Source organism: Salvelinus sp. IW2-2015, unplaced genomic scaffold (genome assembly GCF_002910315.2).
Source record: "Salvelinus sp. IW2-2015 unplaced genomic scaffold, ASM291031v2 Un_scaffold16393, whole genome shotgun sequence".
NCBI classification, from domain to species: domain Eukaryota; kingdom Metazoa; phylum Chordata; class Actinopteri; order Salmoniformes; family Salmonidae; genus Salvelinus; species Salvelinus sp. IW2-2015.
The window spans coordinates 698,509-714,531 of NW_019957565.1; the positions used below are offsets into that span (position 1 = coordinate 698,509).

General features: G+C 41.7%; 1 protein-coding gene across 2 annotated transcripts; it reads right to left on the reverse strand.

Annotated features, from left to right (window-relative positions):
* Nucleotides 1-385: 385 nt before the first annotated feature.
* Nucleotides 386-15,659, reverse strand: LOC112080608 (SWI/SNF-related matrix-associated actin-dependent regulator of chromatin subfamily B member 1-A). 2 transcript variants are annotated; one of them, XM_024146431.2, is made up of 9 exons: nucleotides 15,528-15,659; nucleotides 14,707-14,818; nucleotides 14,266-14,374; nucleotides 13,561-13,698; nucleotides 10,950-11,077; nucleotides 7,890-8,056; nucleotides 3,992-4,182; nucleotides 1,835-1,966; nucleotides 386-947 (listed from the first exon to the last, which is right to left on the reverse strand). In XM_024146431.2, exons 1-9 carry the CDS (start codon nucleotides 15,609-15,611, stop codon nucleotides 908-910), a joined length of 1,101 nt encoding a protein of 366 aa, XP_024002199.1. In that variant the 5' UTR covers nucleotides 15,612-15,659; the 3' UTR covers nucleotides 386-907. The 2 variants fall into 2 exon arrangements, with proteins under 2 accessions (XP_024002199.1, XP_070298740.1); XM_070442639.1 differs by lacking the exons at nucleotides 386-947; nucleotides 1,835-1,966 and adding an exon at nucleotides 2,757-2,878.
* Nucleotides 15,660-16,023: the final 364 nt, after the last annotated feature.

Genomic DNA, 16,023 nt, shown 5'->3' on the forward strand with positions numbered 1-16,023 from the left:
GTAGAGATTAGTCCCCATTTAAGCTGATTAAACTGAACCAGAGTTAAAAGTATGTTTAACCAAGAAACCATGCAGATTCAGCACTTCAGTATGGGAGATTAGGTCACAAGGAAGAGCTTGAGCGAACTGAAGAGAAACAGAATCGACTCGCTGGCCGTAAAGCCACACAGACTGAAGCAAATCTACTTTAAGTACCTCACAGTGACAATGAATAATAGCCCACTGTTGACGATTGTAGAGCAACAAACTAGACATGTGTAATGAAGTCTCTATGGCATTTTATTAAAAAAGGAAACAAAACAAAAACGTTGACTAAAAGTATCAGCACCTTTACAAAAAGAAAGCACAATACATAAGTTTACATTATTTGCAAGAGTTGAGTCTGCTCGAGTGTAACAGTTTCTATTAAAACGGACAGTCAGTCGTCCATCCGCATCGTCCATCAAGAGGGATACGAGTGCACCAAAGCAGTATTACAGTTTGAGCTCACTTAGATGGTGAGTCCGTAGAAACAACAAAAGCTACATTTCATACGGATCCATACACTCTACCCATGGCACCTTTCATTTACCACCTCGTCTCATCAGAGATGAGTAGCGGCTTGAACCACTACAGGGGCTTGGATTGGGATTCGGCAATAGAAATGGATAAGGCTCCTTCAACAAAAGTCTCTGTTCCTGGATCAAATGTAATTCTTGTAATTAATGGAGTTAGGTATGTGACAATGGTCCTGGATCAGTGTCCAGAGGACATGACAGCCAAGCATAGAGTTAGTTAACATTATGAGGGCTGTAAGAAGGGACCAGTGGAATGTCTATTGTTGAGTTTGTGTGTGTCTCTCAGAGGGCCTATTGGAGTTGACCGTTTGTTGACCAGAGGCTGTGTAGTAGCTTACTGCTGCTTCTCTCTACCAGGCAGGGGCAGTGTTGGCAAGTCGTCTCATTCGTCTGAAAGGAAAAGACATGGAATAGGTTATTATGTGGCCGATGGCAGATCGGGTGGATGAATAGAGAAGATTCTTAAATGAGGAATCTGATGACGTAGGACAGGGGCTGTCATACCGCTGACCAGATGCCCTATTCCAAATTAGAAACTGGTTTTGCCCAGATCAGTTTTCAAATGGTCTGACTGGTGCAGACCAAAAGCAATGTGTCTGATTTTGAGGCAAAACCATCTCGTGGTCTCTTCCTCAACCTTCCAGTTTACTGGTCTGTCTCTCTAATGTTTGGGCAGCCCACTTTCTTTAATGATCTCTTCCTAGAGGACAGGGTGGGTTCTAATAAGTTCCACTACAATGCTCCTTCGTCCATTAAAAGGAATACTACACACAAAAAACATATTTTAGTATTTTGTTCATTAATACAATCCCCCCAAAAATGGTGCATGTCAGCAGTCAAGTTTTCAAGTTATAGAACAGTACAGAGCAAAAACTCATGATGATGCGTGTTCTATCTTGAAAACCTCATTGATGACATACACAATTATTTGGACTAATGAACAAAAAAGGAAACTTGAGCGTAGGATTCCTTTAAGCCCTTCTACAGCAGTGGACAGAGACGAGGAGAGGGCGCTAGTCGTAGAGGAAGGCTCTATGTCAATGTCTTTCTGTGAGTCCTCCCATCTCCCCACCTTCTCAACCGTAGAAGGTCCAAGGTCTCCCCCCTTGAACCTTCTTCTCCAATGGGTTTTGAGAAGTAGGCAAGTAGAGGATGCGAGGAATCGAAAGGAAAGATGAATTGAGAAAGATCCCAGGTTTTGAATGGCAGGCCATCTCTCTCTCTATTAGCCGGCATTCCTGTCAGGTTTTGAATGGCAGGCCGTCTCTCTCTATTACCTGGTGTTCCTGTCCTGGTCCCTGATCTTCTTCTCCATCTCTGCGTCTGTCAGGGTCTCCAGCAGGGGGCACCATGTGTCAGCGTCACCTGTGTTGCGGATGGCGATTTCCACCGTAGGCAGGGGATTCTCACTGCAGGAAATGACATCAGAGCGACAGGAAATCAAAGACACAAACGAGGAAGAGAGCGCCCAGGATGGGACATGCTGCAGTCATGGTGTGTTGAAGAAGTGGAAGCGCAAATAAGAGGCATCTTGGGGAGAAAAAAAAAAGTTTAAAAAAAACTTTGTCGCTCTTGTGGGTTAGTCCCATTTTGATGAGGAATAGACATACCCTTCATACAAAGAGACAAAAATGTGACTTATTGGAACTTATTTCTACCATGTATTTTTTTCACACCCAAGATGCCATGTAAAAGTAGAAAAGTAAAGCACACTTAACCAAAGCATTGAAACAGTCATAAAGCAGCCATCAATCAAAAGCTGCTCGGACCACTACAGCATTTTACGTACCTCTAGTCAAAATGCCTACAAAACATTATTATTCCACCTGGTAAAAGGGATTCCAAAATAACACATTACATTTCAGTTTGACAAATTAAGAACTAGGACAATAGATAGGAAGGCACCAGTGGAACCGTTTTGTCAGATACTTCCTGGATTTCTGAACCTCTCCCTATGTAGTGACAATAAGCCACACAGTACTTGACTATCCTTTCCATTCTATGTGCGGACTGCAGTTTGTAGACAAACCAACAGTGATAACTACAGTTTTCCCTGACTTGGCAGAAAAAGAATACCTCAAACAACTTCATAGGTTTTACTCTTCATAAACAGTTAATAGAGTTTCCATACTTTGGGGGGGGCGTGTCCTGCAAAGTTAAGGAAACAGACGAGAGAGAGAAAGAGATATAAAGTGTAAATGTACTCAGCTTCCCAGGGCAGACCGTGTCAAGAGAACGTGGGTGGGTGGTAGAGGGTTAAGCTTGGGGGAAGAGGGGGGGTAGTTCAAGTAATTCAAAAGCATATTGACCTGAAATCAGACCTATAAGGGACAGACAAGTGGGGGGAGAGAGTAGAAAAGAGAATTAATTTGCAATGCAAAACAAAAAAAGCCATGATGATGACGATGTTAGCTAAACTCCTCATTTCCCATTTACACACAATCAATGGCTTGAAATGACTCGAAAAGCATTGGCATCAGGGTTGGGCTCAAAACCAATTGAATGTAAATAGTTTACTAATACCAATAAAAAATCTGCCATTTCTCAATTTGTTAAATGTGCTTTTTCCATTTCATGAAATCACCATTAGTGAAATGGAATTGAGCCCAACACTGATTGATAAGCAGGTCCCAAATGATCCAAAAGTCCCAAATGAACTGAGCCAAGCTGATGGGATAAGACAAACCATGCAAGGCAGAGTGGGGGAGGAGCACATACACAAACAAAAGGTCTGTATGTCTGTCACTGGCAGGGGGAAAACCTATACAACGTTAAGATATTTCAATTTGTAAAACGAATGCCATTACACGCTAAAAGGAACTGTTTCAGGGTTCAAATGGCTGGAGAGTACTACTTGAACAGATGAGGGGGTAGCAAGGTTTTTGTTTTGGTGGGAAAACACATGGTACTCGTGCTTGTAAATAATGGATGTGTGTGTGTGTGTTTGTGTACTCAGTGATGTAAACAGGACGCAGCAGTCTATGTGTTTGAAATCTAAATCCACTTTGAGTCACAGGTAAGCAGCCAACTGTTAAACCCTCCACACACAAACACCTTAACCTGACCCCAGTCCATGTCACTGTGAGATACAGTTCATCTTAAAATAATACAGAACATAGTAACATTAGGTGAACTAAATGCGTTCTGGCCTTATTCCAGCAACGTTCCATGATGCAGGCAACCACACATCTTGAGTATTTAAGACATGTATTCTACAGGACAGAATGAGACTCTGGGGAATGCTGTGTTTGGGCTGAAAAATGTGTGTGGGTGTTGCGACAAAGACACTGCAAGCAGAATGGACAGGTATTTCTACCACTTCAACTTTCAATTCCATCAGTACTCCAGGCAACGCATAGGACATTAATATGTCTGAACGAGCATGAGTGTGTGAAGGTTCTTGTCTGGGAGGGTGTTCTGTGTGTGTGTGTTACCTGAAGGCGTACGTCCTCTGGTGCCAGCTGAGCTGGCCACGGATGCTGTAGGCGATGGTGGTGACAAACTCTCCTCCCAGGCCCAGCTCGGAGCACAGCTTGAGGGCAAAAGTCTCCGGAGAGTTCTCCCTCTCCGACATGTCCCACTCAAACTGGTCCACCAAGGAGATGTTTCCCACGTGGATATTCAGCTGAGGCGCACACACACACACAAAAAAACAAAACAGTTTAAGAGATACAGTATTGTATCCGAGTGATGTGACAAAGAGGGGTCTCAAACTGGCGGCACGTGGGCCAGATGCAGACACTGGAATCTACTACTGAGATGGTCTTTGACCTTTGCAGCAGTGAAGTGTGTGTGTGTCCCTATAAAATCCACGTTGCGGAAAACGCAGACGGAATCAAGGAAATTCAGACATTAAAACGGAACATTCAAAAATGTTTGAACTAAATAGTAAACTTACAAAAGTCATTACATTTGCCAAAGTTAATCATAAGACATGAACAAAATGAATAAGATATTTGTATTTTCCTGTAACTTTCTGAAAGGGCACAGGAATGCCCATCTGTGTGTGTTTTGTGGCGCTCGTATGTCTGGTTATCATCCTGTGCAGCCGTTAGCGATAATGCTAATGATAACCGTTTGCAGGTAGATGGAAAGGCTTTCCCAAAAACCTTGTCAATCATTTTTTTCACTACAAAGCAGCCTATGCCTACCTTGCAGAATGATTAGAGCCCGACTGGTAAATCGATTAACGGCCGATATTAGCCTTCCGCATAAATATTTATATAGGCCTTTATTCCACAGATAAAAGTGTTGATATTATATACATAGGACAAACAAATACGTCTGCTCATTTGTGTTAAACATTTTTATATTTCAAAGGTTGCCTGAAGAGGGCACTCAACAAGCTGCTCATTGAACATCATTCAGTCCTAGGTCACAACGTGAAAGAGAGTAGACATGGTGGTTTGACGGTGAGTAGCATGCCACAGACAGCATATTTGAATAAGTAAATAATCAAAAGTACACTTCACCAAGCAAGCAGCCCTGTCCTCATCATATTCGCTTAGTTAAAGGTCCTGAACAGTTATTTCTCGTTATTTCTCATGGCTACCAGGAAGTTTGAAAAGAGGCTGAGTGGGCGGGGAGCTTATTTTGACAGAAATGTATGCCTTGACTGACAGCTCTTTGAAGCGCCTACAGTGCATTTGGAAAGTATTCAGACCCCTTGACTTTTTACATTACAGCCTTATTCTAAAATGGATTAAATACATTTTCCCCCTCAATCTACACATAATACTCCATAATGACAAAGCAAAAACCTTTTTTGTTGTTGTTGAAATGTACACATTCATGATTTGGAAAGGTACACACCTGTCTATATAAAAAGGTCCCACCGTTGACAGTGCATGTCAGAGCAAAAAACAACACACGAGGTCAAAGGAATTGTCTGTAGATCTCCGAGACAGGATCGTGACGAGGCACAGATCTGAGGAAGGGTACCAAAAATGTCTGCAGCACTGATGGTCCCCAAGAACACAGTGGCCTCCATCATTCTTAAATTGAATAAGTTTGGAACCACCAAGACTCCTCCTAGAGCTGGCTGTCCAGCCAAACTGAGCAATTGGGGAGGAAGGGCCTTGGTCAAGAAGGTGACCAAGAACACGATGGTGACTGACAGAGTTCCAGAGTCCCTCTGTGGAGGAACTACCTAGCCAGCAAGGTAGTTAGCTTAGCTAGCTAGCAACCTGTGCGACTTTTTATTTTACCTTTATTTAACTAGGTAGGCTAGTTGAGAACAAGTTCTCATTTACAACTGCAACCTGGCCAAGATAAAGCACAGCAGTTCGACACATAGAACAACAGAGTTACACATGGAATAAACAAACATACAGTAGAAAAAAAGAAAAGTCTATATACAGTGAGTGCAAATGATGTAAGATAAGGGAGGTAAGGCAATAAATAGGCCATGGTGGCAAAGTAATTACAATATAGCAATTAAACACTGGAATGGTAGATGTGTAAGTAGAGATACTGGGGTGCCAAGGAGCAAGATAAATAAATACAGTATGGGGATGAGGTAGTTGGAAGGGCTATTTACAGATGCAGTGATCTGTGAGCTGCTCAGACAGCAGGTGCTTAAAGCTAGTGAGGGAGATATGAGTCTCCAGCTTCAGTGATTATTGCAGTTCGTTCCAGTCATTAGCAGCATAGAACTGGAAGGAATGGCGGCCAAAGGAGGAATTGGCTTTGGGGGAGACCAGTGAGATATACCTGCTGGAGCGCGTGCTACGGGTGGGTGCTGCTATGGTGACCAGTGAGCTGAGAACTCTATCGGAGAAGTAGTTGGTGAACCAGGCGAGGCAATCATTTGAGAAACCAAGGCTGAAACCGAGTCTGCCAATAAGAATGTAGTGATTGACAGAGTCGAAAGCCTTGGCCAGGTCGATGAATACGGCTGCACCGTAATGTCTCTTATCGATGGCGTTTATGATATCGTTTAGGATCTTGAGTGTGGCTGAGGTGGACCCATGACCAGCTCTGAAACCAGATTGCATAGCGGAGAAGGTACGGTGGGATTCGAAATGGTTGCTATGTGCTATCTCCCTTATGTGCTAACACTGGACTGGTGCCAAAGTGAACAATCGTCCTTGATACAAAAAGAACACTGTTACTGGGCCTATTACGGGCCTATTACGTTAGCTGGTGTGATTATTTAGTTCGTTTTCACAAATCTGCAAAAAGCAAGACAGTTGGTGCAGAGCTATCATTCAGGCCATGTGCTTGCATTCATGATGAGATAAGTAGCTAACATTAGTGAGCTAGCTAAATTAGAATGCGGGAGTAAAACCAGTACGGCAAGCATTTGCCTGCATAAACGTTTTCAGTCATCAGTGCATGACATTTGCAGTTTAACTCTATAGCCAATAGCTTTTGTATTGAATTACGGTGTAATGTGCATATGGTTTCTGTAAGGAAACACTGTCATAATGAACAGCTAGCTTGAGCTAACGTACTCTCACTGCTAGGTTGCCATAAAGTGTGTTACTTTTGACTGTTGTAAACACTAGTAAATCTACTCAAGACAAATGCTGACACCTAGTTACGAACGGCATGTTACTGCATTTCAATGCTTATTTGTGAACAGTGCAGTTTCAGATTGACTTTGGAGACAAATTTAAATTAATTCATCCTGCCACCCCTTGTGGTGGTTTAGCACAAACACTTTTGCATACTTCTTATCCACTGCCATAGATGCACATCTTTAAGTTGTACCTAAGAAGGTAAACTAAACATGTTTCACTACCGTATTTAGAGGTGGATATCCTGTAAACCACAAATAAAATGTTCTAAAATAAATTGTAATTAAAATATTTAGTTAAGAAATCAGAGTATCTGTTAATCCTTTGGAGCACAATGTGTAAAAAATGTTTTATGCTTTTCTCCACCTCTTTCATTTTTTAAATTTATTTTTTAAACGGCAGATAGTCACTAATCGTGACTTTTGCTTCCCTAAAATCGGTGAATTTTTTTAAATATTTTTTTATTCCATTGTTCGGGCTCGAAGAGTGATATCATGATTATTTGCATAAATCCAGTGCAGATTTGTTTTCCCAAACTCTGCAATTACATGAACGCTACAGAAACACTGCTAACCAAACAACGGTCTCTGGCTGGTGGCACTGGCATTAAAGGGTAACTAAACCCAAAATGTAAACTATATCATATTTTTCCTAGACATCAAAATTGGTATTGTGAAGTGGTTTAAGCACTGTTGTGGACTAAAACAAACTTGAGTGATTTTGAGAGTGAAAATCTGGAGAGAAAAAAACAGAAATCAGGCAAAAAAATATACAACTGATTTTATAAAGTCCCTTGTGTGTGTGTACCCACCTTGATGATGACCCTCTGGTCAGTCTGCTCGTCCAGGATGCTGTCTGTGGGGTAGGACTCTATCTGCTGGCGAATGGCTGAGGCAATGGCCGGGACGAAGGCCAGTGGGTTCAGGTCCAGGTCGTCACACAGGATCTCTGCAAACATCTCCGGGGTCATCAGCTTCTCTGGAGGAGCGGGAGAGGAAGGTGGAAGAATGAAGGGGTGAGTCTCAATAGTCTAAAGAGGCTTCCTTATCTACATTTGGAGAGTGCAGGTGTGAATCTCAATACTCTATGAAGAGGCTTCCTATGTGTATGTTCATGCATCTTCAGATCAGTGTACATAAAACAAAGGGTTCACAAGGATAGGAAGGAAGCCCCAGCTTTAATATTTCAGCTTCCATCAATGTTACTGTCTCAACGTCAACAGCGAAGAGGCGACTCAGGGATGCTGGTGTTCTAGGCAGAGTTCCTCTGTCCAGTGTCTGTTCTTTTGCCCATCTTAATCTTTTTATTGGCCAGTACGAGATATGGCTTTTTCTTTGCAACTCTGCATAGAAGGACAGCATCCCGGAGTCACCTCTTCACTGTTGATGTTGAGACTGGTGTTTTGCGGGTACTATTTAATGAAGCTGCCAGTTGTGGACTTGTGAGGCATCTGTTTCTCAAATTAGACACTAATGTACTTGTCCTCTTGCTCAGTTGTGCACCGTGGCCTCCCACTACTCTTTCTATTCTGGTTAGAGCCAGTTTGCGCTGTTCTGTGAAGGGAGTAGTACACAGCGTTGTACGAGATCCTCCGTTTCTTGGCAATTTCTCACATGGAATAGCCTTAATTTCTCAGAACAAGAATAGACTGACGAGTTTCAGAATAAAATTATTTATTTCTGGCCATTTTGAGCTTGTAATCGAATGCACAAATGCTGATGCTCCAGATACTCAACTAGTCTAGTTTTATTGCTTCTTTAATTAGCACAACAGTTTTCAGCTGTGCTAACATAATTGCAAATGGGTTTTCTAATGATCAATTAGCCTTTTAAAATGATGAACTTGGATTAGCTAACACAATGTGCCATTGGAACACAGGAGTGATGGTTGCTGATAATAGGCCTCTGTACGCCTATATAGATATTCCATTTAATGGATAAAATGTACTTTTCTTTAAAAAACAAGGACATTTCTAAGTGACCCCAAACTTTTGAACAGTAGGTTATATATATATTCAAAAATCTTGCATATCTTATTTTCCATCATTAACAATTAATATGCGTAATAATATCGACAGTTCACGCAAAGTATTGTTACCTATAACCATTGCATTACATTTTTGTCAAGCAATTATTTTAGCAAACAATTATTGTGATTCATCCTATATTGTCACTAAAATCCTTACCCCGTAGCAACAGATGTGGGATACACACACACACACACACACACACACACACACACACACTCAACCCCTTTCCCCCACAGTCAACCATAAGCTCAGATGCTCAACAGTTGTTACATCCCAGAGCCCAACTCAAGAAAGGACTTGATTTACAAATGCATATACAGTTACAGCTGTTTGAGAAAGCATGCAAGCAAGATTGGGCAAAATTGGCAAGAATGGGGAGATTTGATTAACCAATGTCAAGTCCTAGGTGATGGACATCAGATACACCCCCTTCACCTGACACACACACACACCCCCGCCTGTAGTGACCATTTTCCCAAGCATCTCCTTTTGATTGACCTTGTACCGCCAGGGCCACAATAATTTGCTCCCTCTCTGATTGTCCGAGTGTGTCCCCCTCCCCATGGGTTACTGCAGCTAGAGTTGCCAGCACTGCCACTACCTGGGTGGAATACCCACTGGCTAGGGACAAGGTCATCAAGGTTCTCATTAGCAGCTTTGAGAATTTCCTTGTATATTATGCTCGTCCATCAGGGGGCTCTGGCTTTGTAGGACCAACCCTGCCAGGCAGACTCAAAATCTTGAGGGGGCTGTGCTACCTCTATTATGTCTCTGTCCACATTCCTCTTTCTGTTTTGGCTGCATATAGGCAACTTACAGTAAGCCCATAAAACAGATAGACTTCTCTTTAGTGATGGGTCGCTCAGGTGGGTGTCTAGGGTATAGGCTTGGGGACCGTTCCATCATGATAGGAAAATAAATAACTTTGATGTATAATTTATTTAAAAATGTAAATCCCTCATCTGCACATAATTTAAAGTTCTCTCTCGCAACCCCTGCTCACAGACATACATTGGTTCTGGGATACACAACCGTTTCCTTTCTTACTCACTTAATGCCACACTTTTCCAAACACAAAAACCACACCTTCCATCCACACATACTGTGTCTTATGTATTTTGTTTGCTATGCTTATCTCCACCATGTTGAGTACTTGTGTTCCAATTCGTCTTATCCATTTATAAAATACTATAAATAGAAAGTTCAATAATTATTTTACTACATTCCCCATCTTGAATGGTATAGTGTAGTTGTAGTTTATTTAACAATTACTTAATTGTAATTGCTTTTCTATCAATTCTTTAAAATTATTACAATCCCTACCATGGCTAGTATTTGATGTTCCATTATTCGACTCCTCTGAGAACGGTGTAATTTTTAGAATAGCCTTTGTGTCTCGGATCATTTCGTTGTCAATATACAATTTATTGACTACGAGAGCTACATGTTTCCCTTTTAATCTATTCTCAGGAACTTCTTCTCTTTCTTGAATACCAGTACGTACTAGATTCTCTCATAGATCTAGTCTGTATGTCAAGTAACGCTTCTCTCATTAACGTCTTTCTCCCATTTCTATCGTAAGCCACTTTAGATTAATGAGATGCATTCAGTGTTTTTATTTTATTTTATCTTTATTTAACCAGGTAGGCTAGTTGAGAACAAGTTCTCATTTGCAACTGCGACCTGGCCAAGATAAAGCAAAGTGTTGCTTTCTTTTGAGGCCGGTTCTGTCACAGGCAACGATTCTACAGCCTTTTAGGTTGTTTTCAGAATAACAGCCGTAACTAGACTTTGTTGCTCTAAAGCGGTCCTCCTCCCGGCGGATGGAGAGTGGAGCAGTACCGTTCATGTTCCAGGTGAACGCATCTCTGAGCTTCTGCCCATCAATCTCCATGTCCAGACGGATGGGAACCAGCACCTCGGCCTGAGACGCGTTCTCGTGGATCACCGCCGGGTCGTGGTCGTCAAAGCTTTGCAGAGGGAAGAAGAAAAGGTGTTAGATTAAACTACAATCTACGAAACGATAGTACGACATTTGTTGGCATTCCACAGTCATTGGAGACCCCATTAAAGACATTTATCGTGAATAGCAGGCTCTAAAATCTACCGCTAATTTAGCTTTTACTCACTTCCAGCAGGTCATTGCTAGCAAAAGATGAATCCAATCAACGTCATTGTACACCGGTGGCCATATTTGATACACCATTGGGAATGATGAATTGATGCTTATCACATGGGAATTCTTTGTCTCTCTGTCAGCATTCTACTCGCCTGGTGGTCTAGTCTGTTTGAACATTAGCCAACTCCTTTCTGTGTTTGTTCATTTGTCATGCTAACCATATGTATGGCATGACAAAAATAGAAGAGTTGGCTCCACACAAAGAATTGGCCAGGGACGCATTCTAGTGAAATCTTTTAAGTTCTGTGTTGGACCCCAGGAATATTAGCAGACTTCATTACTTCTGCAAATGTGGATCCTAATAAAATTATAAACTGGGTGGTTCAAGCCCTGAATTCTGTTTGGCTGACAGCCGTGGTATATCAGACCGTATACCACGAGTATGACAAAACATGTATTTTTACTGCTCTAATTACGTTGGTAACCAGATTATAATATTAATAAGGCACCTCAGAGGTTTGTGGTACATGGCCAATATACCACAGCTGTGTCCAGGCCCGCCGCTTTGCGTCATGCGTAAGAACAGCCCTTAGCCGTGGTATATTGGTCATTTACACCCTCGTGCCTTATTGCTTAATTCAACAATGGCAAATTCGATTGTCCTGACAAATTGGGTGGACTGTGAAAGGTTCAGGGATCTGTCTGCTCTACTGATTTGTAGGGTATTTACCAGTCTAGATGTCCATAAACACTAACATTCAGAGTGCAGCGTGCACAACATGCACTGTTCAACAGATCACATCTGTGCCAGAGAAAGGAGAGAGAAGCCACAAGATGGGTCTCACCAAAACCACACCAAAAGGAGCAATGCTTTGAGCCAGATATGCTTACGTTGTGTTTTCAAGGTCTTGAAAAAAAAAAAGATGTGATTTCTAGCATTGTATAGGCCTTTGAGACTGTGTCAACTGTTGACAACCTAGCTGGGAAAGTGATACTAGGTCTACATTCTTTTTAAAATGATTCAAAACCCACAGAAGTGGTAAACCTCCGAAGTAAACAAGTGTTGTTTATTATCCCACCCTGTTGCCTTAGCAACTTAAGCTATACAAGGTGAAAAGTCATCACTGTTTATTCACCTAGTTTGCATCACTCTTTGTTTGTTCAAATAATTTTGTTATTCAGGCCTACATTTCACAAGTTAAGGATGTCCTATTACAAAAGGAACTTTTCTACCATCAGATAAACAACACCCTAACATAATTGAGTATGTACTTCTCTATTTATTATCTAAACCATAGTTACAAACGCAAACAGCAACTAAACAAAGATGGCTGCCTTGCAATTCCGACATGAAAACAAGAACTACGGTCAGAGACCCTGCCTGTTGAAAACATGGCAACGGCACTTAAAAGCCTCCATCTTTCAAGGTCAGCAAAAAGCGCCCCTGTATAAACAGATGTGTTTTGATAAGTTCCAGTCACACAATGAAATGCTTGTGTGATCTAGACAAGTGGGCTGTGGGAAAGGGGAGAGAGGGAGGGATGTTTTCATAGACGGTCATGTCAGGACAGGAGATAGTGGTTGCTTTCTGGAAGACCATCAGAAAAGCAGCTGATGATGAATGAGCAACTCTACGGAATGTAAAAACCAGAGGAGTCCCAGTGACCCTGGATGACCTCTGTCTCAGACTGCATCTCCTGAACCCCAAATAGCTTGAGAGCAGGAGGTTGATATAGAGTGCGACTGAACCATCCCTTACATTTTCCCACACTCTGAAGGTTCCCCATAATGATCACGGCTATGCAGTCATCCATTCACAGATGAGAGCCGTTGAGCAAGCAGATCTGAGATTCATCATCTCGTGTGGACATATCGGGACTTTCCTGAAGGCTTATTTTCACAAGGGAAATGTAGAAAGTACATTGCAGTGGTCAATGAGAAAAAGAGTAGAAAGACAGTTCCACAAGAGTCAGCCTAGCCTGGCCTGAAAAATACAGCAATGTTTCTCAATTTGGAAGACAAGATGCATTAAGACTATAAAACAACTTTTGTTCTAACTATTTTTTAAACAAATCAAAACAGAACTAAAAAGAAGAAATGGACACATCTTTAAATGATGTTACATAATTATGAACTCAAATTTATTGATATGAAAGTTGGACTGTATTTTTGTAAAGTGTGTATATGTGATTTTAAAATGTGAAAAACATAAAGATTATAAAAAATAAAGGGCACGCCTATATAAATGGCACACAAGCAATCAAGGTTTATTTGTGGCTGTATTTAAATGAATACATCCACAAACACTGGCCAATGTGGGTGGGCTTTCCTCACCACAGGGGGAAGGTCCTCTTCTTGTCGCGGCCCATGCGGTTGCGGTTGATGGTGGTGGAGCAGGGAACAGCGTCCAGGTGGTGGGAGCTGTTGGGCAGCGTGGGAACCCACTGGCTGTTCCTCTTCCCCTTCTGCTCCCTGAGATGGACAGAGAAGTAGGGACTTTTGAAAATGCAATACTGTGACCAATGAAACCCATTTCGGTTTGTTCACACGCCAAGGTGCCTGTAGATAGCTTGAAAAGGCACATTTTGCATACATACTCCCAAGATTTGGTAGTCAATATTGTCATGCACTAGATGTTATGCAGGACTCTTATGCAATTGGGGTGGCAGGTAGCCTAGTGGTTAAAGCGTTGGGCCAGTAGGTTGCTAGATCAAATCCCCGAGCTGACAAGGTAAAAATCTGTCATTCTGCCTCTGAACAACAACCCACTGTACCTAGGCCATCATTGTAAATATGTTGTTCTTAACTGACTTGCCTAGTTAAATAATGGTTAAATAAATACAAAAATTCATCCCGTCCAGCTCAGTTGGTAGAGCATGGTACTTGCAACACCAGGGTTGTGGATTCTATTCCAATGGGGGACCAGTATGTAAAGTATGAAAATGTATCCACTCACTAGTGTCAGTTGCTCTGGATAAGAGTGTCTGCTAAATGACTAAAATGTAAAATATGTAAATGCAGATAACAAGGAGGCATCACCTGAGGTAGGCCGGTGGTTCTGTGCTGATGGAAACAGCTTTGTACTTCTCATCGTTCCCCTCGAAAATCTCTTCACATTCGGAGGCCTTCAGGAGAGTCACACTTGTGGCTAAAAGTTATGTAACCATGTGTTGTGTTAATACACACTTTACCCCTACCTAGATGTACATAGCAACATAAATGACCTACTACCCCTGCACATCGACTCGGTACTGGTACTCCCTGTATATAGCCATGTTATTTTTACTCGTTATTGTTATTTACCGTGTAATTATTCCTCGTGTCACTATTTCTATCTCTGCATTGTTAAAAAATGACAAATAAGTGAGCAGTTAGTCTACACCTGTTTGTGAAAAGTGACAAAAAAAATATGCTAACGTTACTTGCCGTCTGTGCGAATAACAATAAAATAGCTATTTCTGACAAGAGCGTATCACTCACCGTGCGATGATGCTACAATTTTCTTCCTCTCCTCTACTGAGGCTAACCTCCTCGAGAGTGATGGGTACCTTTTATACAGGGAGCCCCTGAACATACGCAGGTAGTTTCCAACCTGAGAGCAAGGAAGAGAGTCAGCTATTCTGTGATTACTAGTAGAGTATAGGGCTCAGACAGTCCAGAAACAACCCGAAGCCCTTACACGTCATGTAGCCAAGTAGTAACTGAGCACGTAAATTAGCTAGTTAGCCGACGAAACTCAACGATTTACGATTGTACATCGTGGAGTTGAGTAGGCTTGTTAGTTGCTATGTATACAGTTGTCTACTTTAGTTAGCTAGATCTTGTTTCTGCCTATGATTCATATCTCCAATAGTGTTTGACTATAATATGGGCAGAGAGTAGCTGTTTGGAGTTGTTAAATGAACAATGTTGGGAGAGAACCACCCAGCGCACAACTCCAGACGGTCACAACAATACCCAACGTTAGCTTGATAGAAAGGAGTTTGTCCATTGAATGGGTCAATGGTGCGCTCAGTTGATTTTGTGCTTTCTACTACAATACACAGCATTCTCATAGGCTACACTAACTGCATGCAATATTGACCGTGGTAGAGAACTAACGTTAGTTAGCTAGACATTGTTCATTCTGCAAAGCGGGATGTTAGCTAGTTTGAGCTCTAGCTAGCTAGCTAGCTGCTAACGTTAGCTTTCAGAACAGACACAACAATGCAATGGCACAGGCTGATGATGGCCAAAATGCTGGCTGCCAGTACGCTGTGTTGCCAGCTAAATATTCCCGTTATCATACAGCTCATACATACCTCTGATCCAACCATGTAAAAGTCTCCATCTTGCTCTAACTGAAATTTAATCGGTTTCTGCCCAAAGGTTTTGCTTAACGCCATTTTTACAGTAGCTAGCTAGTAACAAAGCTCCACAGCGCATGCTCAAACTGCCATGTTTAAAAGTGTCAGTTCGGCGCCAAGGTGCGATGTCCTGTGAAGATAAGATAAAAAATATATAAAAACTGTATTTCTATGGTCTATAACCTAGCATTTGACAGATGATTAAATGTTTGCCAAACATAAAAATAAATAAAAAATGTAGCCACCACCTTTGTGGAGAGTTGGTGGTCTAATGAAACTTGTGCATCTGTGACTGATTCTTTGTAGTGTCAGTTGTCTTTGGGTGATTGTCAATTTCGGACTAGCCTTCTTCCTCCAATAATAATAATAACTTATTTGAATCAATGTTCCTCATATTTACCCCTCATAAACTACACCTGAACAAAATTATCATCAATCTAAAGTGTAAAAG